Source organism: Dreissena polymorpha, chromosome 5 (assembly GCF_020536995.1).
Source record: "Dreissena polymorpha isolate Duluth1 chromosome 5, UMN_Dpol_1.0, whole genome shotgun sequence".
In the NCBI taxonomy this organism is placed as follows: Eukaryota; Metazoa; Mollusca; class Bivalvia; order Myida; family Dreissenidae; genus Dreissena; species Dreissena polymorpha.
In genome coordinates, this window is record NC_068359.1 from 87,708,073 (window position 1) to 87,735,584 (window position 27,512).

Sequence of the window (27,512 nt, forward strand, 5' to 3'; positions counted from 1 at the left end):
TATAGCAAATGTATCATCTTTATTTTTATTTCAACCAATGAATATTTATACGCTTCTTAAACGTCTTCAACTAGACAACCGATTCCGAACAAGAAAATGCAGTCTAAATAAAATCAGTATACGTTTCTTCAATACAGATACTACTCAAACCTTTTACAGAAATCTGGCATATGCCAAATAATGGAGAAATGTGCGCTCTGTTCAATAATACATTATCATTAAATTGAAAAGAAGATACGCGTTACCGACATACATACCTAAGTGTATGTATACAATGATAGGGCCCGATTAGTAGCGGTGAATACAATGAATCTCCAAACACTAGAGTGTGTTTTCAGTCGACAATATTGACCTGGCTCGCGTGCACTACATGGACACACCATTCACCCTTGTTTGTTATTTGTGTAATCAGTTTTCATGAGGCCACATCAGTTGACTCTGAAGGATAAGCTTCAATCGATTTATTTCAGCCAGTACGAAACGTAATTGATTCTTCGTAACGGTGCTTTAATATATTCATGTATAACGTCCAGTGTCATGGTAATATCGGCGAGCCATATATATTCAATATAACGCTACTACATGCTGATATATCTGATCAAAGATTTACAATGTTTACTTTACTGTATATGAAAGCACACACGGCAAGTTTAATGACGTACATGATACAGGTTTTATTGTGTTGTGTGCAGGCTAAAATGGACAATTGTATCGCTAAATGCCTCAGAATTACATGGTTCATTCAAGATACATTAAACATTACAGTCCACGAGTACACATGTATAGTTCAGAATTACATGTATAGTTTAACAAAACATAAATATATAAATCTAAATTATTAATCTATTTTTTTAAATGGCTAATAACTTTAGACGAAACATTACTTCATACACATATGCACATGTTTTCAATAACACGAACAATAAAGCGAATAACAACAATATTAACCGTACGATAATCAACACGATACGAATGAGATAACAATCAACAACAACACAAATACAAATACACACATCGAAATATCAAATAAACAATAAGAAGAGTACAACAACGACACAAATAACAATGACATGAACAAACTGCCAATAGTACTACAGCTATTTGGTCGACTTTGTCTACAACAACATAAGCAAAGAAAGTATATTGCCTGTTTGATTTTGAGTTATATGACGTTCCTCGAAAAGATGACTGATATAAAAGATTTTAAATATGCTATAACAAATATACCTCGTAAGAAGGATATTCGAACCGATAAATGGTGTGAATAAGGCGTACTATGTATATGTTTGTAAGGCAGACATGTAAAACAAAAAGTCTACACACAAATTCAAACATGATCCTATTCGAACCAGTATAGATAATTGAAAACACAATCGTTTTGAAACTATCTTATTCTGAGCTCGTAATGTAACAAACATTAATCGATCAGTGTGCAACACCCTACTAAGCCATTTCAACAAAATAATGCCATTATTACGTCCGTAAATACATGGCTTATATATTTAAATCACTATGCTCAATAGTTTTCTTTTATAATTAACGTAATTTTAGCGAATTCTGCGTATGGTCAATACATACTCATTAAACTGTGTATAAAAATTTAGCGGTCATAACTGACAACAGCGACCAGAAAATAAAATGGTATTTGAAGACTATAGACATCTTTGTTTTCTCAAAATATTTATGGTTGGTTAAATGTGTGCAACCAGTCTGGGTTTGAAACACAGACTCTTTCTTAACAAGGTGAGTTATCTACCCTGTGAGCTAACTATGTAGCTTGCCTATTTAATAAACAATCCCACAAAGGTATCGTGTCATTATACTCTTCCATGTCTACTTGGAATATTTTTTAATACAAAAAGATGAAACAATCATTTTTCTTAGTATTTTGAGATCAAAAGCTAACGTGCAATCTATAACCATTATAATTGTGCAAGTCAACGTTGTTGTTTATTAGTAAAACTACCAATTTAAAGCAGTTGAGCAACTTCATTATTCCGTTCATCTCTATTGAGAATTATTCTTATACAGGGTCCAGTGATTTATTTTAATTTAACGAAACATTTCTAATAATTCACACATCAAAATATACGTTCTTCTTTTAAATAATTCATTACAGTAACGAACAAAACAAACACTGATGTTGCTATCTTGTACATACATGTAAAATGTTATCTTATTTGCTTTATTTAACTTGGTGGAAATATTTCATATTTCGAAGGCTTTGTTGGGCTTTAATTCGAAGCTACTTCCGCTGATGTTATTTCTTATTAAATGAAGACAAAGTATAGGTAACATATAGTTAACATACAGTGTGCTCCTTGTATATCTTGAAGACCTATGTGTGAAGGAAACCATATTCATCATACGGCGCGTTTATTGTGTTATTTGGGATGGAATTTTTGCTTTCTTGCAGGAAGATTCTACGCCTTTGTTCATTCTCGCCATCATAATTTTGGTAAAACGTTTCAATGATACGGGGTGGATTTTGTCTATAGGCAAGTATGCTGTAAATATACACTGTATCGGCGCTTTCCCGTATCAAGGTATCGTTTGTCTGGCTTCCCTGTCTTCATATATGTCAATTTTGTCAATACGTAACTTCGTCCGTATAACTGGATATTTCGTTCACCGTAATACAGGTACTGTATGTAGAATTCGTCGGATGTTCTTCCATATTCGATTGCGGATGCATGCTTAAATTGGTTTTTGGTAAACTGGAGACACCATCTAACCAGTATGTCCTCATAATGCCTTTTCCCTGCGATGATTTAATAATAAGCCAATGCATTTAGAGTAATTGTTGTACTGCAAAATTATTGCAAGTAGGGCATTCAAGTTAAGAATGTGATCATAAGTGAAATATTTATTGGTGAGCAATGCTCCTATCTTACCTTTGCAGAGAGTAATGAAAAGTAAGTATTTAGATCTCAGGTAATGTATCCATATAATTGAGTGAAACATATTTATTATTGATCTAGCATTAAGCGCATATGATTAACAATTCGCTTTATGTAATATAATCTAATTTCGATGACTGCGTGTTATGGGAAACAAACTTAATCTATTGTAACGTGTAACTGAAGTGTATAACATATATCTGCTAAACAATTAAGGAAATAATTTAAGTTCATAGGTCATGTTAAAAACAGCTATTTTGTCAAGTTATGTATTGTGAAATCAGAGTCGACTGAGCAATATTGAAGTATTTACCTTGACCTTTACCGTGCCTCTCTCTGAAACGATGAATCCGCCAATTTGCACGAGGTTGTTAGCAGACGACTCGGTCATCTGTATTCGCGCCGCTGACAATGTCATAAATATATTATTGCTTTTATAATCATGGTATGACTGTTAAAAGCCGGTTAACCCTCAAAATCATAGAATATTTTGTTTAATCTTTCGAAAAAATATTGTTAACACATACAAAAGCAATGTTCGTTATAACAATAGCATACATTTCAACGCTAGATGTGGTCTAGTAACATAGAGTTATTAAGAAACAAAATGCCTTTTTTGTTATGTTAAGATAACTATACTGATCGAATGTCATCACTAAAAATTCACGAATATGGCCGTTATATATTAGACTTACGTAGTCCAGTTGACTCCATTCGCGAGGCAGTGTTTACCGTGTCACCGAAGATGCAATAGCGCGGCATCTTCACTCCAACTACGCCTGCCACCACTGGCCCTGCAAGCCATTAAGTGCGATATACGTTTGTGTGTTTTTGAGTTTGGGTGGAACAAATTATCGGTTAAATGTCTAATATATTGCGTAATACAAAATAAATCACAGCCTCGGCATAATGAGCAGATAATTTCCAATGTTCAACAAAACTCAGTGATTAACGTGAAGAAACAGCCCCTAACGTAGCTTGTATAAGAACGGTAATGAGAAGCTAACAGGTGTTGGAAGCCTATTTTAAAAACATATTTTCCATTTCCTGTAAGTGTTACATAATGCCTAATAAAACAGACGCACCCGACAATTTAAATGACTGCGCAAATATTGATGTTTGAAATATGCTCGTTGATACATATACCAATATGGCCAATTTCGAGCACATGCATATATCGCTAACGCAACAGTTTTGAAGCAAATGTCCTGTTCCGGTAATTTTGGCAAGTTGTCTCACACAAAAGGAGAACGAAACCATTCTAATAACTTGACAATAAACGGTGTGTAAAATAAATTGATAAACATATCAATAATAGCCATTGAAAAGCTATGTACGAGCACATGGATATAAATAACCAACCAGTGTTGAAACCCATTCTCAAGCATATTTTCTGGTCCGGTAAGTGTGGCATCTGCTTTTCCGTCATAGTTTTCAATAAATCTAGGGACAATCTGGCTATTTCTGCCACATGCTTTTCGCCATTTCTGTTTGGTAGACCGGACGCGACCATATATCCATCCCCTGAAACTCAAAAGTAATATATAAACGTGTGAACAGTAAGCAAGATATCGGGTGTTATAATTGGTATAACTTGTTATTTAACTGCAGTTTTGTTTGTCACCACTAACAGAAAGAAACAGGCAAAGTCTTTTAACACATTAATAAAAAGTTTGAACTATGATTAATAATTTTCCATAAATAGTTGTATATGATTAAGTGAAATGCACAAAACGGTCGGGCTTAAAGTAATGTTATATGTCCGATCGGATACAAAAATGGTAGAATGTATTCGCATAAGTTGTGAATAATCTACAGACTGCATGATGTCCATTACCGCCAAAACTGCCCTATGCAAGGCAATCGGATATTAATCCCAACTGCTTCTTGTTTTTTATTGTATGTTTTGTTTAATTGTATGTTCATCTATGACAGTTTAAAGCCATAAAAATCATAACTAAATCGATTTATTTTGTTTATAGTATTTCGTTGTGACGAGTACGAACAGTGGTTGAATAACGTAAATTGTTCTAACATGGAACGGGAAAGCCGATTACTTAGGTGTGACGCGAGTTTGCAAGTAGGGACAGAAAACAAAAGAGCAACTCACCTATTGTCTCAACCTTGTATACATCGAAATCTTTGAGCCTGTTGTCAATGGTCATGTAGAGGCTATTCAAAAAGTTCACCACTTGCATCGGTGTTATCGAACTGCAAATAAAATATCGACTATCACCAGGGGCATGAGATTTTATTTTATCAGAATTAAAGGCCAAATATTACTAATGACAATACGAATGCACATAACGAGTTTAGCATTAACAATGTTATTTTTAATAATTGCTTGATGGTGAGGATACTTCATTTGAATTATGCTTGTATGATGTTATCGCTTACCTTCTTCCAAAAAGGAAATATAGCGTATCACATGTGCTTATAATACACATATTATATCAAAACTAAATAGTTACTTATGTTAGCAATTTCGGGTTGTTGCCCTTTTATAGGATACACTAGTATTATAAGAGTTGCATTACATAGAAAACTAAGAATCTCGTTATAGACATTAAACATCAGCACACGATGTTTATTTGACAGCATAAGAGTGAACTAAGTTTGCATAAATGCCCAACTAATTATCTGTATACATATTTTAAACATGACTTAAACAATTACAAGACATATGTTATTAGAATAGAATATAACGGTATTAGCATTCTAATGTACATCGTGCAATATCGCCTTTTATCCCATCATCAGACGTGCATGGTCGAAATAACCACTGTGGAATACATTTTCCTCTATTTCGTCAGTGCTGAAATATAGCTGTCACGCGCGGCGGAGAATGGTCATATTACTCGGAATCAATTATAAAGTAATCATTTTTAGTATAATCGAATCAGATTCAACAAATAAACAATGTGATACCAAGATGTAATATATTTTTAACAAATAATGCAACTCAAAAAGCAAACAAACATTATTTACAAACATTAAGTGCGCGTACTCGTGACGTCATTATTAACACGTCATACGACACAATGCATGTTCTTTCACGCTAAAGCTGCAGTTGTTTAGTGTGTTTTTTTCCCATTATTTCTTAAAAATCGGGGACGTAGAGGTATGATAAACAGAAAAACAGGTTAGTTACTGATCAAGGCTCGTGGTTCAGATGTTCTAAGCCTCGCAAAATAAACTTTGCTTTATTCGGCACCGACCTAGTATTCTCTATATTTCGTACATGTCCGTCACACTGAATGTTTTCCGGGTATGTGCGGAAAACTACGAAAATTCGATAAATATCGCTATGAAATACTAAATGTAGGAACCGCAAACTAAATAAATGAAAACAAATATGGCCGACACTTTACGTGACGGGTGGATCGTTATAAGAAAAAGCAAATTGCTATCTCTACAGAGAAGTATATAGACTTCATAGAAGTGTCATTGTTGATCATAATTATGTGACTGGAATCAATGATGAAAGTCAGCTATTGGCTGGCAGTGATGACCATTATACAGACAACGATTCGTGGAAATACGACCGCCCGCTGGCTGAATTCCAAACGTTGCTTGAAACTTTGTACTGCTGTCAAGAATGTCGTTTAGGACATGTTTCATTAACATAATTTAATCTTTAAGTGTACAGAGAAAGGGGGATAAAGTGAATTTTTGTTGTGCGATGCCAAAATGTTGGCTGATGCCATGTGAACCGGGTATCGTACGGAAAACCCATCCAGTAAAGAAAAATCTTTAAGCGAAAAATGCCTTGCTTTGATATCAACACAAAGCTCGAAACATGCAGATACATGGATAATGCAATATTTGTATCAAGTATAACATAGTTTCATTATTCATAATGGCAGTAAAGAAGATCTTGAAGGAAAAGTGCACCGTATCATTGGGTTTTCACTATATAATCAGGCTAATATTTGCTTCCATTAAAAAAAAGACGCCATGTTTAAAACAAAAATCGTATTTTAAATGCATGGAAATCAAAGACATCATTTGTTTATTGTTCAACCAAGTGATATTGTTTTCCTCAAACAACAAACGTATTTTGGTGTCCCCAATACTATTCTGAAATTGATATTCCAAGAGCGGTCCTTGTGTGATCTCATAAGTTATGTATTGTGGTAATCCAAATTAAAATGTTTGCATATTTATCATTTTTTCAGCAATAATCGGCAACATTGTTTGTCAGGGAAATGTAAACTCCTTTTTGTTAAAACTCAATGTTCTAATGATAAGTAATCGGAACTTAAAGAAAATAGAAATACGCCGATAGGACCATTCAACAAGTGCCAAGGGACGGTACGTGTATTTGATATAAACATTTACATGAAGATTGTATATATGTGGTTTTAACGCTTACTTATTAATTCTGTTTGAAAGTGTATATCATATAACATACTATGTCATGCCATGTCTTGAATGTCTGAATAAATAAAAGCGATGACACATACATAACATTATTGATTATGTCACACTTCCCATGAAACACTTATGCCAATTGATAATCATATACAAGTACTTGTTCATTTGACGTAAGTATATAATTGTTTTGTTACATATCATGAAGAAAAAATGTTGTTATTTTATAGGAACAACTGTGAAAAGGCTTATTTAACCCAAATATATCAGAAAATACCGAATATGTGTCTGTTAATAAATAACATGGTTTAAAATATTGATACACAATTTGTTATTTTGCATAATTCTCTTTGAACTTATCGAAGTGTTTATGAACCTACCTGAATATAACTAGTAGTCAAACATCAACTCCCAAGGAACGATGGTGTTATCTTTTCAGAGGGAAATTGGAACAAACAGATTATGGACTCAAAGTCAACCAAGAAAAGCTAAGAATATGAAGTCACTGAGTGTTCTTGTTTACAGCGATGAGTGCAAGGCCACAACAACATAACATATTATAGATGGCTCTGGACTCAACCTCATGCATATTGGAATGATCTTTGAATGTAATGGCAAGAATGGTCTAAGGAACATTTTCATAATGAAGAACACAGACGATCAGCCCAGGTTCACCAATACCAAGCGGGTTTTGGAAACACTTTTTCCAAGCTGACCATGAAACTCATGTGTTTGTTTTGTATATCATATTAAGTTAAATATTATCACTATTCATTGATACATCTATGTTTCTTTAAACGTGTATGGATGTATTTTCCTCGTTACTTAATTATGAATTATCTCATTCCCCTGTCACATTTTCAATTCTTTTATATATAGAAGAACGCATTTCATATGCAATTACAAACTAGGTTAGTAAATCTTAGTGAACAGAGTAGGTTCCATGTGACACATTATATGAGATGTATGTATTCATGTGTGTATGTTGTTTATGAGTTTATTATAAGCTTTTCTTTATTTTTAAAACTTTTTTTTAACTCATCTATATGGTCACATGTTAAAATCTTAAATGCATTATTCTGCTTCTTGCAAACGGGGATATCCTTTATTGTAAAGCCAGTTTTCACTGGTTACTAACTTTATTTCAATTTTTTATTCAAACGTACATTATAGATAATAACTGTGTTCAAAGATTGTAATTTTCAACTACTATTATTTTGAAAATCTATTAAAAAAGACTTGTGTCTAGAGATTGTATTTTTTTAGTATTCCGAGGGATGATAAAATCACTTGTTTCTTTGTATATATATTTTCTGTATTCCTTTTTTCATACGTTAAAAGCTATCATATTTGTAGATAAGATTCAGTAATCTATTAATACATACTAAGAAAGTGTTTTGTATAATATAGGATGAACGAGAGTGAAACTTGTAAATACATGATTCATACAAAAATGGATTTTTTTGGATTGACAACTTTAAATGTCAAAACAATATTATTGTACAGTGAATTGTATTTTAACTTTATTTATCAGTTTTGCATATCATAACGCTTAGAAATATGCGTAGATAGACGAGGAAATCAAAATGTCGTATGAGAGTGCTAATACCTTAATATAACGAATAAATGTTTCATTTTTTCATGATTAAATTATTTAATTTCACTGAAAATGTTTTAAAATATAAGCATAGATGATTATTCATTGACAACCTTTTCAGTAATATATGCATAATTTAATGAACGAAGTATTGATTTTTTGAAGTTAGCATGTTTTATATGTGCATGTAAAGACCCGTTTCAGATTCTGATATGTATAGCGTTGAATATAAAGGTACATGTATACATTTGCTGAAGGCGTACCTCGCAATGGAAGTGAATCCAACAACATCTGAAAACATTATGGTCGCGGAAAGATATGACTCTGGTAACGTGCTTCCGTCAGTCATCAGTTGCTTAGCAACCGATCTCGGAAGGAGCTGGTACAGAAGCTCTTCCGTTCGTTGTTTTTCCGCCTCTAGTTCGCAAGTTTTGACCTGCAGATCTTCCGAGAAGTTCTTGATCTTTTTGATAAGTTTGATTATGTTACGGACAAGGATAATGACAACTGGCAATATCACAATGCCAATAGTAAACTGAACAGCGCTAATCGCCATCGCTTCGAGTAGTGAAGAGTTTTCATCTGCAGCTGCCTATGAAGAAAAAAGGTGTATGATTGTATAAATATAAATAGCGCATACAGACGTGTAATACGAATATCATCGGAAAGTGTATCATTGCCTATAAATTCAACTGGATGTTTGCTAATCTTAATGTAAACAATAACACAAATATGTTGTAGATAGTTTCGTCGACCGAATTTTATTTTACAATCATCCTGAACGCAGCTTATTTAAGACATACACCATCATAATTAGTAATTGAAGTTTAATTTAATCAAACTTTCGGGCGTTAATTAAACATGCACCAGTTTGAAAAAGCATATAAACACATAATCTAACCATACGTTATTTTGCTCTATCCACCTTTTCTCCGAGTTTCTTGCAAAACCCCTTAACATCATATTTCATCATGTATAATGTAAATTTCTGACATTTTAAAAGCATGTATGAGACAGGTTTTGTCAATTTGAAGAAGTTAAAATGACTGCGAGTTACAATATAAAAGCGATTACTTCTAGAAATGTTCATAGCAAGCTAGATTATCATATTTACAAGAGTTGGCGATCTCAAATATAAACAAAATAGCCGTACATTTATGTATGAACAATACTTATTACTTCCAACGCTGTATTAAAACAATTAAAGGAGCAAAATACGCATGATGTAACAGCGCAACAATAACTAGATACCAATACAAAGTATGCTGTGTGGTAACACATTATGGGCATCGCGAGCGCCCATTTTGTTAAATCACAATAAGAAGGTTATCGAAAATATTACGTGATGATGTTCATAGATTTAAATAGTGAATAAACATAAAAAACTACATATGAACGCACCTGAACAATGTTTTTGGCAAGCCTAGTCTCGACACTTTTCAGGATATCGATATATTCTGTCATGTTGTCAAACCAGACTTTCCCTACCTCAACAGATGGCGCCACTGATTTGTTGTCTATGATCTGCTCTTGCATCGATACAATTCTTGCATGCAGATCGGTACCTTAATGAAAACAAACATACTTTTAATGAGTGGCGAGATGTTTGTTTCGCATCTCATTTTCTCAACAATGAAACCCAATTAGAAGCGGGAGCTTAAACAGATTGGAGGACACCAAGAACTTCACACGTAGCTCTGGATTTAACACACGTGTAAGCAAGTGGAACATCAAAGCAGTGTTATTTAATCGCTATAACCTCTTCGAAGTTTTATTTGGTCTAACAAGCAACAACCAAATATATGTCAGAAAAAAGCCGTAAAGACGCCGAAACGCAAAGTGTCATATGTTGAATTAAATAACGTGGATATAAATGTGTTGATTGAGAACATCACCCCTTTAATCACAAGCACTAGTGTATACGGATAAGATTGATTGGAAAACAAGCAAACGTGTTGTTACCATGTTGTGGTTAATTAGCTTTAAAGCCTTGCACTATGAGTGTGTCTCCGTTTCGTATTGATCTTTGAAGATATATTCATACGTACTAGCACATCTGTTCGTCCAATAGCCAAATACCAATTAAGGAGGTTAGGCATTGGTTAGTGTACAAATAACCAGAAAAACGTATACGACCCTTATTTGATAGACAATCGATGTGTCACTTTGCAAAAATAATATTTATACTCATTAAATCTGCTTAGCAAGCAGAATTTGTATAAATTATAAAGGAATAAATAATAAGATTACAAATCATTAGGTGGGGTTATATTGTTACAAGGTATATTACCGTTTTTATCATCAGACCAAGCACACTTAACTTAACGCAACCTCTTAAAGGCATGTCTTCAAAATGATGTTAACCCCATTAACAGTTTACAATTGTAATCGGACATTTTGTTTAAAAACAAACAATCAATTGTGCTTACAAAAGCAACGTATATAATAATTTTAACAGTATAAAAAGGTTCTCGCATAGCTTACTAACTCGGCAAAAATGTAAACCAAAAAAAAATTATTTTTTTAATGTTACCATCTAAACTATTTTTTACAAATGATAAAATAAATAATCCCATTTGATTTAAATGCAAGACAGTTTAGTTGTTATAATGATCATAAGATGTACATCTGAAACACAATGACAATAATCAAACAATCAGACGTATTTATTGTAAGCTATTAGATTGTATGTATATTTATAGAATAGCTGTATTTAAAACATCATTGCAACAAAATACGTTAAAGAATTTAATTAAATATAATTGCTTTAATTTGGAAAAAAACTAGGTAAACAATCCCTTTCAAAGCATAATTAAACAATCCGCCTAAATGGAGCCCAGTGAACGTCCACATGAATCCCTATACTGTGTTTCAATCTTGCCATTGAATTTAATAACTTACTGCAACAGAACAAAGCTAATCCTACATTCTCGTATAATATGTAGTCATAGGCAAATGAAAATTCGGTTTTAACGGATGCCTAACAGAGACAAATTACTAATAAGACTAAATTATATTGCTGCTTTGTTGATTATCGGAAAGCATATGACTGTATAGATAGAAACAGACTTTTGTACAATCTGATAAACATAGGAATTGACGGAAAATTACTATCCGTTTTACGGTCAATGTATAGTGAAGTAACACTTTGTGTAAAACATTTAGGAACACTGTCTAATTTGTTTTATAGAAACCTTAGATTATTCCAGGGGGAGATATCCTCTCCGATCTGCTTCTCTCTATTCCTTAATGGCATTGAGATGCATTTACAAGAAAATTAAGATGCGGATATTAATATTGACCACGTCGCTATTTTTTATTATTGTTCAATGACAACGCAGTGATCGTATCGGAATCTAAAGACGGCCTACAAAACAGCTTACATTCATATTGTCAAAAATGGAATCTAACAGTAGATATCGAAAAAACTAAAGTCATGATATTTCGTAAAGGGGGAATGCTAGGTGTAAACGACTAATGGTTTTATAATAACCAAGAAGTTGAAGTCGTCAACTCGTTCAACTACCTAGGGGTTGTTTTTACCAGCGGTGGGTCATTCGCTCTGGCTATGAAAACACTTGCGGGAAAAGGACTGCGATCCTTATATTCACTAATGTTTCATTAATAATAACAAAGTACCGCTTAATATTATGTTAAACCCTTTTAACGCATATGTACTATCAGTCTTAAATTACTGTTCAGAAGTTTGGGGTTATGATCAGGCAGATACCGAAGAAAGAGTACACAAACAGTTTTATAATTGGGTTCTTAATGTAAAAACATCCACGAATACTCTCGCATTATTTAGTGAATTGGGTAGATTTCAATTGTATATCGAAAGATATATCAGAATGATTAAACACTTTTTAAAGATTCACTCGGTTAAACAAGAAAATTGTATTTTAAATACTATTTTAAAAGATCAGTTACATAACATAAATGATAACACTTCCCGCACAAACTGGGTCTCACAGGTACGCTCTAAATTTCAATCCTGTGGTTTATATGAAATATGGTTGTATCCGGACTCTGTTAAGATAGAAACATTAATCCCAAAGCTAAGAACTCGAAAACGCGATATCTATATTAGCAAATGGCGATCAGGACAAGAAGACTCAACGTCGCTTGATATGTATAGAGAAATAAAACTAATTAATGAAAAATCGGCATATACAAGCCATTTGGATAATCCAAAATACAGAAATATATTAGCAAAATTACATTTATCGCCCCACAAATTAAATATTGAAATCGGTCGGCACTATAATGTGCCCAGACAGGGGAGAAAATGTACCCTCTGCAATCTAAATGATATTGAAGACGAATTTCATTTTGTTCTTAAGTGCCCTATATATATATTCAGATTTATTTAGTAAATAATTTATTGCAAAATATTTCTATACACACACGAGTATGATTAAATATATTCGTTAAATGCAAGGCAACAATGAAACAACTATACCAAATTTGGCAACATACTGCTATAAAGCCTTCCAATTAAGAGACACATTAATGTCCACAGTTTAAATTATAAAGATGGTTGCTTACATATTACTGAAATTTTTCACATAACCTAGTCTTGTTGAATGGGTATGGTCCTCGTTATACTGATGGCATTGTTTTTATTGTTGCTTTAGTAATTAAGTCGCATTTGTTGTCTACATCATAGTCTTGTTGAAATGCTATGGTCCTATGTATGTGTATGTTGTTTACAAAATATTGATGGCATTGAATTATGTGTTTTCCCCAATAAATATCACATTTGTTGTCTAAATAGTACTATTTGTATAAAATAACTGACGAGCAAATCTATCTTCACAGATCATCTATAATTTATTTTTCGCATAGGTGGTCGACTATGGGGCATGATGACTACTAGTATATGTATAAATATGAATATATATGCGTAAATATGTTTATGTGTATGTATGGGTGTACGTTTGTAGGTGTGTATATGTGTATAGATATGTACATATGTATTTGTATATACAGAGAGATATATGGAGATACTACATTTAGACCTTATTAATAGCTTCCTTAATCTTATGTGAGTATTTATTATTCGTTTAGGAAACGAATCCCTTTGATTGACTATATTTTCGCTGTTCGTATATGTGGTCAAAAAAGGGTAATACACAACATAAAACTTAATCTTTAACGAGATGTAACATAGATGGAGTACATATTTATATTATATCACCTTAACATAATCAACAGTTCCCAACTCTAAATATATATGAACCTATTTAACTACGACTGATTTTCTGGCTGTTTTTTGTATTGTTATTTCACACGAGCTTTGCTCCATTTTATTTGATTTGACAGACGTAAGGAGCATATTTATTATCCAATCACTGATCCTGTTTTTTTTAAAATTTATTATTAGTTAAAGTATACAATTATAATATTTTTCTTGCAAAAAACCATAGGTACATGATATTGTAATATTTATTGCAATTATAAAACTATGTTAGACGTTATGTGGTCATTAGGTATTAACTACCATGTGACACTCTCACGAAAACAGTTTTATTACGTGTATATTTAAATTGATCTTTGTTCGAAATGATGTATTTTATATTTACTTCAAAGGCATGCTGTTATTGTATATGTATGTTTATGACGATGAGCTTTATATGCTTAATTCTAATAAATTATTCTTAAATCTTAAATGTATTCAGGAATACTTGCTAATGACTCATTATTTTAGAATAGTTTACTACTAGATTTGTTTAAAAAATATTACTTTTATCGTTAATGAGAGTGTGCGATAGCGTCGTTTATAAGGATGCGAGACCGTATGCACTGAAGTGTGTTGGTATGTAATCGTTTCTAAACTATTAAAAAAATGCTTCTTAAAACGAACTTCACAAGTTCGTAAATCTCACCGTTTTATAATTTAAGAGAATTAACAGCGTGGGATTATCGTTAAATATTAAAGAAATATATATCCCACATAGGGCCCTTTTATATAAAAATGACCGACCAAGCAGCAGGTCCGGCCCCCACCTCCTATACTTGTTGTGGCTGCCTGGACGTTCGCGTTTATGCCATTTGGCTCGAGGAAGCATTTTCTATTTCTTACATTTAACCTTCATTTGTCTTCTTACGTATGTGATATGTAATGTATTATCAAAACGTTCAATAGCACGTTGCATGTTTACACAATTTGTATTAATATCAAATTGGATTTTATTCAAGAACCTACATTCACAATCAATGAAACCTCTAAGTTGAAATCATGCTAAAAAATAGGCCATGGTTTGATTAGAATTTCGGAAAACATTTGTTGCTTAACAATTCGCTTTCTTAATATAAGTATAACCTTCGAAAAGGGAGTCGATGTTCGATTCAGTAAATTCGGAGAATATGCGGCTCTGCTGCAGAAAGTGGGCACCCAGCACACGACTCTCGATGTACCAGTGATGGTCAGTGTCCGGAAGGTGACCTTTTAAACGAGGTTGCATATGGTTTAGTAATCCCTAATTCACTAAATCAACAAATCTATAAATCCATACATAAATAAATAAATAAATAAATAAATAAATAAATAAATGAATGAATGAATGCATGAATAAATGAATGAATGAATAAATAAATAAAGTACATATGGATTGTTTGTGTCTTTCGTTGTTGTGTATGCTGACTTTGTATTGGTGGATGTTAATTTAAATGTCACCGTCTGTACCAACTCATTAAAAACAGTACATTAATATAGGACAGCGGTTTTATAAAGTATCATATTTAATCTATTTTTTCATCTGTTACAGGGTGTAAAGACACATTTCATTTAAAATATATATTCATATATATAAATGTATATTGTTCATACTGACGACGCAAGTTAAGCGACATGTCTGGCATTTGTTTTCGATTGGAACATACCACATGACAACTGAGCCGTGCTAGAAGCATGCAGACGTGAGCGTACCGTACCTTTGCAGATTCGCAGACTTGAAAAGTTTTGTTAAAATAATCGTTTCATCACTCGGTAATATAGCTGCTGTATATTACATGTAGGCTTACACATTTGTTAAACAAACCAATCATAAACAGATGAAATAATTTTGAAGAGAATCCCATAACTCTTTGTCCTCGATTATTTATACAGTCATACCAATTAATTATTTCCTAAATATAAAACCTTAACAATCATGTCACTCAATAATATGTAAATAAAATTCTTCTATAATTTATCAGACAACATAATAACAATTAAATGTGCATTGAACACATGTGGCGAAAGGGCTATGATGTCCAATTATCGACCGCGAGGTCATGGGCTCAATCGCCTCTCTGAAAGAGTTCATAAGATTTCCCCCAAAATACACTAAGAACTGGTTCAACATAAAATTGACTCGATGGGCTTCAATTAGTCTTCAGCTTTTGATGAAATCGAACTTAAGTAAATATGTTTAAATACATTTTCTTTTAAATCACATATCCAATTTGTTGACGGTATAATAATTTATAAAAACAGTATACACAAACTGTTACAGTCGGTCTTTAATTGCATGTTTAGTTAAAGGAAAATTTGTTAACACTTTGATCTGTAATATGTTATGCTTTATCAATTAAATTGTGTATTTGACTACATTTTGGACTTTTGTGTTACCTTGTTAGCTTAATAACTTCGTTTGCTTTACAAAACTACATGCGTCATATGCCCAAAAGATAACTGTTTTGAAAAAGGCAAACAGCATTTCGCTTTAACACATTCGATATTATTTTGTCTATCAGTCAATAACATGTCCATAAGTATGGCCTTGACATTTGACATGCGAAAACATTGGCGACAAACAACATGCAATTAGGAAACTATGGCCAATTGGGTTTTCACTGCCTGATTTATGATGAAGAGAAAATGCGGACAAGCAGTATGATTATCATATGTGGCTGTTCATCTTTATTAATTGAAGAACGGGTGGATAGCTTAATGCTACTCATTCGGTTGAAAACAAACCAGCAGGTGTATTTGCGAGTATGTCTTTAAATTGAAATAACGACGTAGACAATTAATACCTCTAGCGAAGTATGTGCTACCCAGAGCTCTCTCTATCCCTGCCTGTTCCTTGCTAATGATCAGTCTCTGATAGGACGCCAGGTCCACCCAAAAATTGAAAGGCTTACGCAGGTTCAAACTCCGTCCGATCATGGCGACGAAGTCTCCGTTGTCGTCGCTGTAGAAGTTTATCACCTCACTAAGCGTAACGTTACGTGAGACGAGGTCCGATCTGAACTCGCTGATATGTCGCTGAAAACTATACTTTGTCTGAAAAAAAACCCATCTTACTACTATATCATATTTATTTATATAGTTGAATATGTACCAATACAGTGACCAATCATCAACCTATCACAGAAAATCGCGAAACTTCATAACACCAACGAAACGCCATACGTGTTAGGAGAGTTGCTATTAAACATAAGTCGGGTCGTTTATAGATCGAGCCGTAAACAAACATTGGACGAGCCTTTTTGGGCGAGCAATTCTTAAGTATATGGCAAGGATACTGGTAAGCTTTAGATATACGAAATCGTAACAACACCTGGAAAAATTCCTTTGAGCCGATGCTGATCCATTTCGACAGAATGCTTATTGCAGCGTCTGTGTCTTGGTACACATTTAAGAGACGCGAGTGTAAAAATGGATCGTCATTGGAGGACACGTAGAGGGCGGTGGTTCCCCGCTCTATCTGCATGGCATGTATGACGTCACTAATCTCTACGCTGAACCGGATTATTTCCTGCACGTCGCGGTTTTGTTGAAACGTCTATAATAAAATATTAATGGGATGATGTGTGGATTTTTCTTTTTAAACTTAACAATGGCTTTATATTGTGGGAATATAAACAACTCGTTGGTAGTGTTTATTACTGGAATATTATAATTAAGGGCAGATTGGAAGATATATATGTATATCAGTCGTGAATATTAATGTATCAATTTTCAAATGCAGAGGGTTCATCGGGCAATGAAAAACAGACCACGTTAATTCGGCGATAGGCTGAAAATGCCAGTATGCAGCATTTCCCCGTATTATGCGACATCGATTCCCCCAATCTCATCAAAATGAATACAAGCTTGTCATCATGTTTGAATAAATCCGTAAATTATCCATCAAATGAAACACGTATATAAACATGTTATCCTAAAACTCTACTCTGTATCGATGTCATCAAATCTGTTTGTTTACTTCGGGTAAGACAATAGAGAACAACGATTTAGTACTTATATTATGTAAAATTTCATATAATATTCCTCCTCTGTCCATTACAAAATAGTTTATGTTCTTTTCTGTTATACAAACGATACTAAATCATAAACACGACTTTTGTGGTTATTGCCTGTTAGGGACTTGTGGTGCATTAAATTGCAGAGTTTCTGTTTAATTCAAGCTCTAAAAGTGTTGCGCTGGAAAAGTATTCAAGCATATGTGCGATCCTAATCATGATACAGCAATCATGACACAAAGCATTGCTAAATAGGCCATAGACAGTGAATGATATGTAATATCAAGTGGAACGCATTCATTATTTGTTCAGTTGATTCTGTTCATCTTTCCTGCTGTATTATTCCATTGATTGATGAACCTTTTGGTGCTTTGATTATTATAACTTCATTGTCATTTCACAGTGGAACTAATCATCGTTCATTGAAGAGGTAACACGTTGTTCTTCAGGTGTGCAATTACTTGTTATCTTATATTTGTACTGAAATGTCACGCAATTTGCGGCCAACTATTGAACATAATTATTTAAAAGGCAATATGATGCGTTCGTAAAAAAATATTGAACAAGAAAAGTATTGATACAAATAATTATTATTAGCTTCTTAATTGTGAATTATATCGCTATCTAATGCCGTCGCAATATTAATTACTAATTTGATAGATTTATATTTGTATACTACTACTATACTATTATTACTACTTCTACTACTACTACTACTACTACTACTAATACTACTACTACTACTACTACTACTACTACTACTACTACTACTACTACTACTACTACTACTACTACTACTACTACTACTACTACTACTACGAGACTACTCAACTACGACTACTACGACTACTACTACTACTACTACTAGACTACTACTACTACGACTACTACTACGACTACTACGACTACGACTACGACTACTACTACGACTACTACTACTACTACTACGACTACTACGACTACGACTTCTACCACTACGACTACTACTACTACTACTACTACTACTACTACTAATACTACTACTGCTACTACTACTACTACTACTACTACTACTACTACTACTACTACGACTACTACGACTACTACGACGACTACTACTACGACTACTACGACTACGACGACGACTACGACGACTACGACGACTACGACGACTACTACTACGACTACTACTACGCTACGGCGACTACTACGACGACGACGACGACGACGACGACTACGACGACGACGACGACGACGACGACGACGACGACGACGACGACGACGACGACTACGACTACGACGACTACTACGACGACTACGACGACGACTACGACGACGACTACCTACTACTACTACTACTACTACTAACTACTTACTACTACTAACTACTACAATATACTACTACTAACTACTACACTACTACTACTACGACTACGACTACTACTACTGACTACTACTACTACTACTACTACTACTACGTCTACTACTACTACTACTACTACTACTTACCTACTACTACTACTACTACTACTACTAAACTACTACTTACTACTACTGCCACTTCTGACTACTACTACTACTACTACTACTACTTCTACTACTACTACTACTACTACTACTACTACTACTACTACTGACTACTACTACTACTACTACTACTACTACTACTACTACTACTACTACTACTACTACTACTACTACTACTACTACTACTACTACTACTACTACTACTACTACTACTACTACTACTTCTACTACTACTACTACTTCTACTACTACTTCTACTACTACTACTACTAACGACCTACTACTACTACTACTACTACTACTACTACTACTACTACTACTACTACTACTACTACTACTACGTACAAAAACAACAGCTACTACTACTACTACTTCTATTACTACGAGTTACTCGCAGGCTGTTTAGGTTTTATGCTGTTTGCACATAGTCATGTTCACTTTGCTTTTAATTGCGAAAGGATTAAATAATACAACATAGTTGCGAACACACAACTACTATTAGGAGTTAGAGATTATATACGATTCAATCAATCCGACTTTAAATCTGTAAATTTTAGAGAAATTATTCGACCACTTTAAACTAAACATTACAATGTTTTCAAAATCTGTTCGACCATTAATGTTTGGTTATCGCCATCGATTTAAGTTTCGTATTTCGTAAATAATACTGTTTGTACATCAACATTAGTAGTTACGCGTCAGTGCATAGATGCAATTCAACATTTGTAAATCAATATAAGTACTTGTAAAAAATAGTCAGAGAAATGAACCGTGCATGCTACTATCTAATGTCTTATTGTATAACGGGTCAAATAAAAAGGAGGTTGGGAAATGTAAAAAACTCACAACAATTACCCGGCTTAAGTGTTACATATTTAGTTCATTAAGACGTTTAGTTCACTTATAACTAGGCAATTTTAGAACTGATACTCATTGTATAATGTATTTTTTAATACACATTGTCATGCCCATTTATGTTGTTTTGTGTATTTTCCACCGCGTAAACAAACAGCATACAGAACATAATTTAATAAACAGGTTCAGTAAAATATAAAAAGGAATGCCAAATTTGACTGTTAACATCATAAGCAAACATATTAAATACAACATAACATAACTTATTATCCTATAAAATATTAAAAACACAAATAATGAACAATAAATACCATATATTGTAATGTTAAACTAAACAAAGCTAATTATTGAACAACTTCAGAGCCATGTATAGTTGAACAAGTTAATGACACGCGATTTTATTGCAGGCGCACTAAATGTGTATACATTCTAAAATTGGAGTGGAAAAATACGGGGATATATGAATAGCTGCTATTCTTACTGCAACAACAACACAAATAACACTTCTTACAAAATACTAACACCCGCTTAAGCTTTCGTACTGCTACTGCTTACAAATTCAGATAAACACAATACATCCCTGAACAATACAGTTGAAAATTTACAGTTATATTTAATAGTGTTTGCTGCTGCGTGAACAATTAAAACAGCTTAACAAATAAAAACAACCATAAGCAAGCCGTTAATTATCATTTTTTATTTTTTAAACTTGTTATTGTATTATCATTTCATATTGATTAAGGCGACGGTTTTATGGTACAATAGTGTATCTAGAGAAGATATCACCTCATCGATACGTGTATGTTAAGCATCTAATGGAATGACTAGTGTCTATTAAATCTTCATACATAATCCACCATTCTTTATATAATGCATGTATAAAATCGATATAGTTTGCATAGTAACTGTAAATACTTATTGACGCAAACATTTGTAGCGAAATATAAATTGGGTAAATCATGTTTGATAGTTTCAGTCGGATAAATTAAAATGTATAAAATTGTTTGTGTTTTCAAAAGTCGTACTGTGCCCTCATTTATTTTTATTACTTTATTGACTATGTTTAAGGCTGCAAATTCAATATATACACAACGGTCTACTTTATGAAAAATGTGTCAAAATAAAAAAGGTTTTGATCAGGATAAACGTTTAACAGTAGTTGTACGGGACATCATTAGCGGTTGTTGAAGTTGTCTACGACAAGTAGTGCTACTGTAAAGCAAAAGCAAATGTTCAACATATCAAGAACAGCCTGTTTTTAGGATGTACACTTAGATCAATCATAAAACATTTTATGTTGTTATATCGTAAGAGAAAAAAAAGATGACGAGGTGATGATGTCGCTATGGGTGTTTATAAGCATTATGATAAGGTCGCTATGGTTGTTAATGAGCATGAAGATGATGTCGTTATGGTTGTTTATTAACACGATTATTATGTCGCTACGGTAGTTTATAAGCATTATGATAAGTTCGCTATGGTTGTTAATGAGCATGATGATGATTTCGCTAAAGTTGTTTATAAGCATGATGAAGATGTCGCTATGGTTGCTAATGAGCATGATGATGAGGTCGCTATGGTTGTTTATTAGCAATATAAGGATGTCGCTATGGTTGTCTATTAGCATGATGATGGGGTCGCTATGGTTGTTTATTAGCAAGATAATGATGTCGCTATGGCTGTTTATTAGCATGATGATGAGTTCGCTATGGTTGTTTATCAGCATGATGATAATGTCGATATGGTTGTTTATTAGCATGATGATGATGTCGCTAGGGTTGTGTTTTAGCATGATGATGAGGTCGCTATGGTTGTTTATGAGCATGATGATGAGGTCGCTATGGTTGTTTATTATAATCAATTAATATTATAATTGTATAATGCGTACAGTAGACAATCGTTAGGTAACCCAAAACAAACGGGCGACAAGTAAAGTGATTGTTTACTAAATCATTTTGCGCAACACTTTTTGCGTATTGAAAGGTTTACTTAGCGAGATACCCTTGATGAATTGTCATTCCCAAAATAATGCATGAAAAAAAGATAATACACATCTGACATGAAAAAAAAAAGTTTGAATCAAATAAAATGATAATAAATACCTGTACGTCCCTTGCGACCTTCATAGCGTCGCGGACTATGATAATTACGCCAGGCACTATTGCCAACATGGTCAGTTTAAATAGCTTACAACGGCGCTCCCTCAGTGACCCGTCGCGGCCGCAAAGCGTTGTGTCCACTTCCGGTTCCAGAACCCTTTTCGAACGTTCAGTACTGCTTGGGGTCTCCAACGTATAGGCGTTTATGTCGTTGGTGACATCGGTGGGGTGTGCGTTTACGTAGTTACTCATTTTTATAAATATAGTACAATCAGCGTTAATATGTAGTATTTATATTTTATATAAACTCTTATTTATATTAATAATAATGTCAACTTCTTTTTACGCACATTGATGTTCAACTTGAAGATGTAAACTATCGCACTATATATTTGCTATTGTAGAAGAAGAAAAGAAAACAAGAAACAGAACACTAACTTGGATGTCACGTTGATTTAAGCAAATATGATCGTGTTTTCAATTAAAATATTCTATTTCATGTTTTGTTTAATATACAATGGAAAGCACACATTAGTTCCATTCCATTCCTGTATTTAGCTACTGCTTATATATCCACATATGCTCCTCCTACTATCACAGGTACGTTTTTTGACGAATGCAAACACAGCAATGAAAATTACTGGAGACATCGTGAACATATTGATTTCCATGACCTCACGACGGCATTTGATCAAGTCTCATAAGAGTACTGAGGCATTTATTTATAAGCTGCCTGATACTTATAAAAGCAGATTTGCGATTACCTTAAAATACACGTATCAAACAAGGCAAAGTCAATCAAACTTTAAGTAATGTGCATACATCAGCCTCATAGCGATATCATCAGACTGTGCCTATGAAGTCATATTAAGCCGACTATATTATCATGTATGAAAAAGGCGTTCGGTTTTTGTGTCATTAGCTATTAATATATGTACCGGTAAATTTTAGTATAACTAACCAATATTAATACTTAATCGACAAATTCATTTCACTCCATTTTTCAAGATTAATGGGTTAATTAAAATAAAGTGAAGCTTGCTAAATTTAACGCTCAATAAGTTAATAACGCGTGTTTACTGACATGACCAAATTTCTCATCATTCCATACGTAAACAAGATAAGCATCAAAGGGCGTCGGGTATTTCAGTGTAAAAGGCACTCAATTAAGCGTCATGGAACGATTTTTTTTCTACTGTAAATATTAATATATTGGCCGATTATTTTAAACAACATAGAAAAAGATACTGGTATAACCATTATCTAAAATTTTGTGTTATAACCCCCAAATAACCATTATTTTTGATGTTGTGTTGTAACCCCCAAATAACCATTATCTATGATTTTGTGTTGCAACTCCCAAATATTTCATAGTTAATTTTATTTACATTGGTTTCCTTTTTTACTGCCATCCGTGTGCAGTTTTCATTAATGGAACAGAACTGTGTAGGTTTTAAAAAATCTGCTTCATGTTGTAAGGGTAATTTCATATTTTTCTCAACTTCAAGGGGAGATGATTCTGAACTTATTCTTACGCTGCTCATTTACGATAGGGTTGAGTACTCATTGATATGAAAACACTGTAAAAGTAGAAAAAAATGAATGAAAACTGTAAATGGCATAAAGAAGCTGAATTTCACAATACTTTGAAATTCAGTAAAAGATCATAATAGATTTATTGCTCCGATATTCATTATTTTCAATAGGGTTCGAATAATACTGATATAAAAACACTTAACAAGTTTAAAAAGATTCAGACGAAAGTTGTGAAATCTTTTAAACAAGTTAAAATTGTTTATTTTGTCAAATTAAATAGAAAAAAAATCTGGACTTATTGTCCCGATGTTTCTCATTTTAAATGAGGTACAAATGCTCATTGATATGAAGACACTGTAAGTTTGGAAAGAATCTGATGAAAAATGTTGACATAATCACTTAACCAAGCAGTTTTTCACTTTCATTTTAAATTCAAAGAGACATAATTCTGGACGTATTGTCCGATATTGCTCATACAGAGTTTGGGTTGGGTCCTCATTGATAACAAAATCCTTTGCAAGTTTGGGAACAATCGGATGAAAATTTTGAACTTCGAACAACGATTTCAAAATTTCCCATATTCTAAGGAAGATAACTATGGACGTAATGGTCGGATAATGCCAAAGGGCCCATACCACTTGGATTGTAATACGTGTCGCGCTTTGCGCTCTATATGTGGTTCTTAACAAAAACTCCGAGGAGTGCTTGACTCTAGGGAAACGGGTTGCTGTGACACAGCTCCTCCTTGATAAGCGGCTGCTTCCTTTATCGCATCTCATTGTGACAATCATAATACGTGTCGCTCTTCGCGCTCTATATGTGGTAGGGATAGTACTTAGGGCCTATGATAGACAACCATAAAAATATATGAATAATAGATGTGTTGTTTGCATTTATTTGTTAATATAAAAACACGTGTATTTTTTATATGATATTTAAGTGATGTAAGAAATTTTTATAAACGTTGTCATCACGCGGCATCCATTAATTTTAATAAAATGTCCAAATGTAGTTAAATGGATTTTAATATTTCTACATAAAATAAACCTGTTTTCATTTATTAACCTGACTAAAAAATTGTCAGCCGCTGAACTGTTCCGTTCGTGCTGGAACCCGGGATTGAACCGGGGGCCTTTAGATGATTGTTGCGTAAACAACTTCAGTCTAACGCTCTCCCAACTGAGCTATTCCGGCTGACAGCATTTATGTACTGCTATTTGGTGAAGTTGTGTATAGCGATCGTTATTATATGTCTATTAATAAACTAATACATTGTACGTTTTCGTACCACTACGCCTTCCAATAAACTTGCTTGCGCGATAGGTCGTCAAATATCGTACTACACTGATTCACCACTAAATAAGAAAATTAGATAAACCACAAAATAAATATATATTTCGATTTTGTTTTGTTTTTATACAAAACCAGAAAGTTTCGCGTATTGCCCAGTCCCTGTGATCTTTCCCCTGTGATCAGTTGTGGATCAGTTATTAATTAAAACAATTAGCATTGCATTATTGGCAATACATGTTGTAATAAATGTAATAGGCACAAATGCAGTACATATTTACACTAATATACACAAAAAATCACCACTATGCAAGATATTCTTAAAACAAAAATAGATACATTGATCCTTAAAATAACTTCTCCTCCCATAAGCGAAAAAAATGCATTACATACTAGTCGCCGCTCTACAGAGCGACGCCAATCATGCATGTTTAAATCTTTACGGAGGCGTAAGACAGTCTTAAAGTTGTTAGGATTAAACGTTGCACGAGACTCTGTATGTTTCTAATTTAATTTTAAAATCGATAGTCAGTATCCGGTTGATTACTGTACGCATAACCTGATGTCTGTTTGCGTATCATATGAAGTTAGTGTAATTGTCAAGCAGCAAATCAGGTGCCACAACAATGCTGTCGCACCGTGTCGTTAGGGACAATCAGTACGCCACCATATATCATCATTAGTTTTTAGTGATAGCTTGCTTCTGCTATTTATTTTAATGTTATTACTGATATAACACATGATTATATTAATTGTCGGTTTCATTTCATGTAGGGATAATACATGTAATTGGTATTAACAGTTGAAGAATGTATATATGTGGTGTTTACACTTACTTATCAATCAAGTTTTAAAGTGCGCAGCATATAAAATACTAGTAATGATATGTTACGCCATGAATGTCTGAATAAATAAACAAACAAATAATAATGGATTATGTCACACTTCCCATGAAACACTAACGTCAGTTCTTACTCCTATACAATTGCTTGTGTATTTGACGTGAATATATAATTGTTTTGTTTAATAACATGAAGACAATGTTGTCAATATATAGAAATAACCTTTAGAAGGCTTATTGCAGACAAATAAATAAGAAAATACCGAATAGTTTTCTGTTAATAAATAAACATGGTTAACATTATTGATACACAATTTGTTATTTTGCATACTTTTCTTTGACTGAAACTTATTGAAGTTCTTATGAACCTACCTGAATATAACTACTAGGCAAACATCAACTTCAAAGCAATAATGGTGTTATTTTTTTCAGTGATGAAGCTGTGCAGGAGCAAAATGAGACTGGACAGATTATGGATTCAAATTCAACCAAGAAAAAGCCAGGAACTTGCAGTCACCGAATGTTCTTGTTTGCAGTCAGTTGTTCAAGGTTAAAACAACACAATTTTTGTGTAGCTGGCTCTGGACTCAACCTCATGCATCTCATAATGATCTTTGTATGTGATGTCGAGGATGGTCTCAGAACATTTTCATAATGAATAACTTAGATGGTCAGCCAAGGGTCACCAATACCAAGCGGCTTTTGAATTCACTTATTCCAACCTGTCGAAGTTCTTCAAAAACGACAATGAAAATCATGTATGTGTTTTGTATGTCATAATAAGTTTAATGTTATCATATCTCATTGATAGATATATTGTTCTGTTAACTTGTATGATTGAATGATTTAATCTGCCTTGTTACTTTATTATTTAATGTAATATTTGCCTATAACATTTTGAAGTCTTATATATAGAATAACGCATTTCATTTGCAATTTCAAACTAGGTAAGCAAATCTTACTGCACTGAGGAGGTTCCATGTCACACATGATATGAGATGTATGTATGTTGATATGTTTATGAGTTTATTAAAAGCTTTTCCTCATTTTGAACATATATTTTTGAACCTTTGAACTCATCTTTATGCTCACATATAAAAATCTCAAATTCAGTATGTCGTTTATGGCGAGGGGGAGGAGTACCCTTGTTTGTAAAGCAGGAACTTTTCATTTTCACTGGTGACCCCCATTTTTGTATTTATTTTTTATTCAACCATACATTGTAAATGATTTATATGTTCAAAGATTGTAATTTTCTTTTGCCATTTTGCCATTTGTTT

At 33.3% G+C, this 27,512-nt stretch overlaps 1 protein-coding gene and 1 pseudogene across 1 annotated transcript in view; one reads left to right on the top strand and one right to left on the bottom strand.

Annotated features, from left to right (window-relative positions):
* The window catches only part of LOC127831434 (receptor-type guanylate cyclase daf-11-like), an 82,367-nt gene extending 59,550 nt beyond the window's left edge, over window positions 1-22,817 (bottom strand). The window contains exons 1-9 of the mRNA XM_052356417.1: window positions 22,569-22,817; window positions 17,421-17,645; window positions 16,894-17,143; window positions 15,197-15,319; window positions 10,360-10,436; window positions 9,135-9,463; window positions 5,011-5,111; window positions 4,263-4,424; window positions 3,596-3,694 (exon numbers count right to left, since the gene is read on the bottom strand). Coding sequence (XP_052212377.1) covers window positions 3,596-3,694; window positions 4,263-4,424; window positions 5,011-5,111; window positions 9,135-9,463; window positions 10,360-10,436; window positions 15,197-15,319; window positions 16,894-17,143; window positions 17,421-17,645; window positions 22,569-22,817 — 1,615 coding nt within the window. The remainder of the gene's footprint in view (window positions 1-3,595; window positions 3,695-4,262; window positions 4,425-5,010; window positions 5,112-9,134; window positions 9,464-10,359; window positions 10,437-15,196; window positions 15,320-16,893; window positions 17,144-17,420; window positions 17,646-22,568) is intronic.
* Window positions 1-27,512, top strand: part of LOC127831432 (carnosine synthase 1-like) — a 228,265-nt pseudogene that overhangs the window by 165,676 nt on the left and 35,077 nt on the right.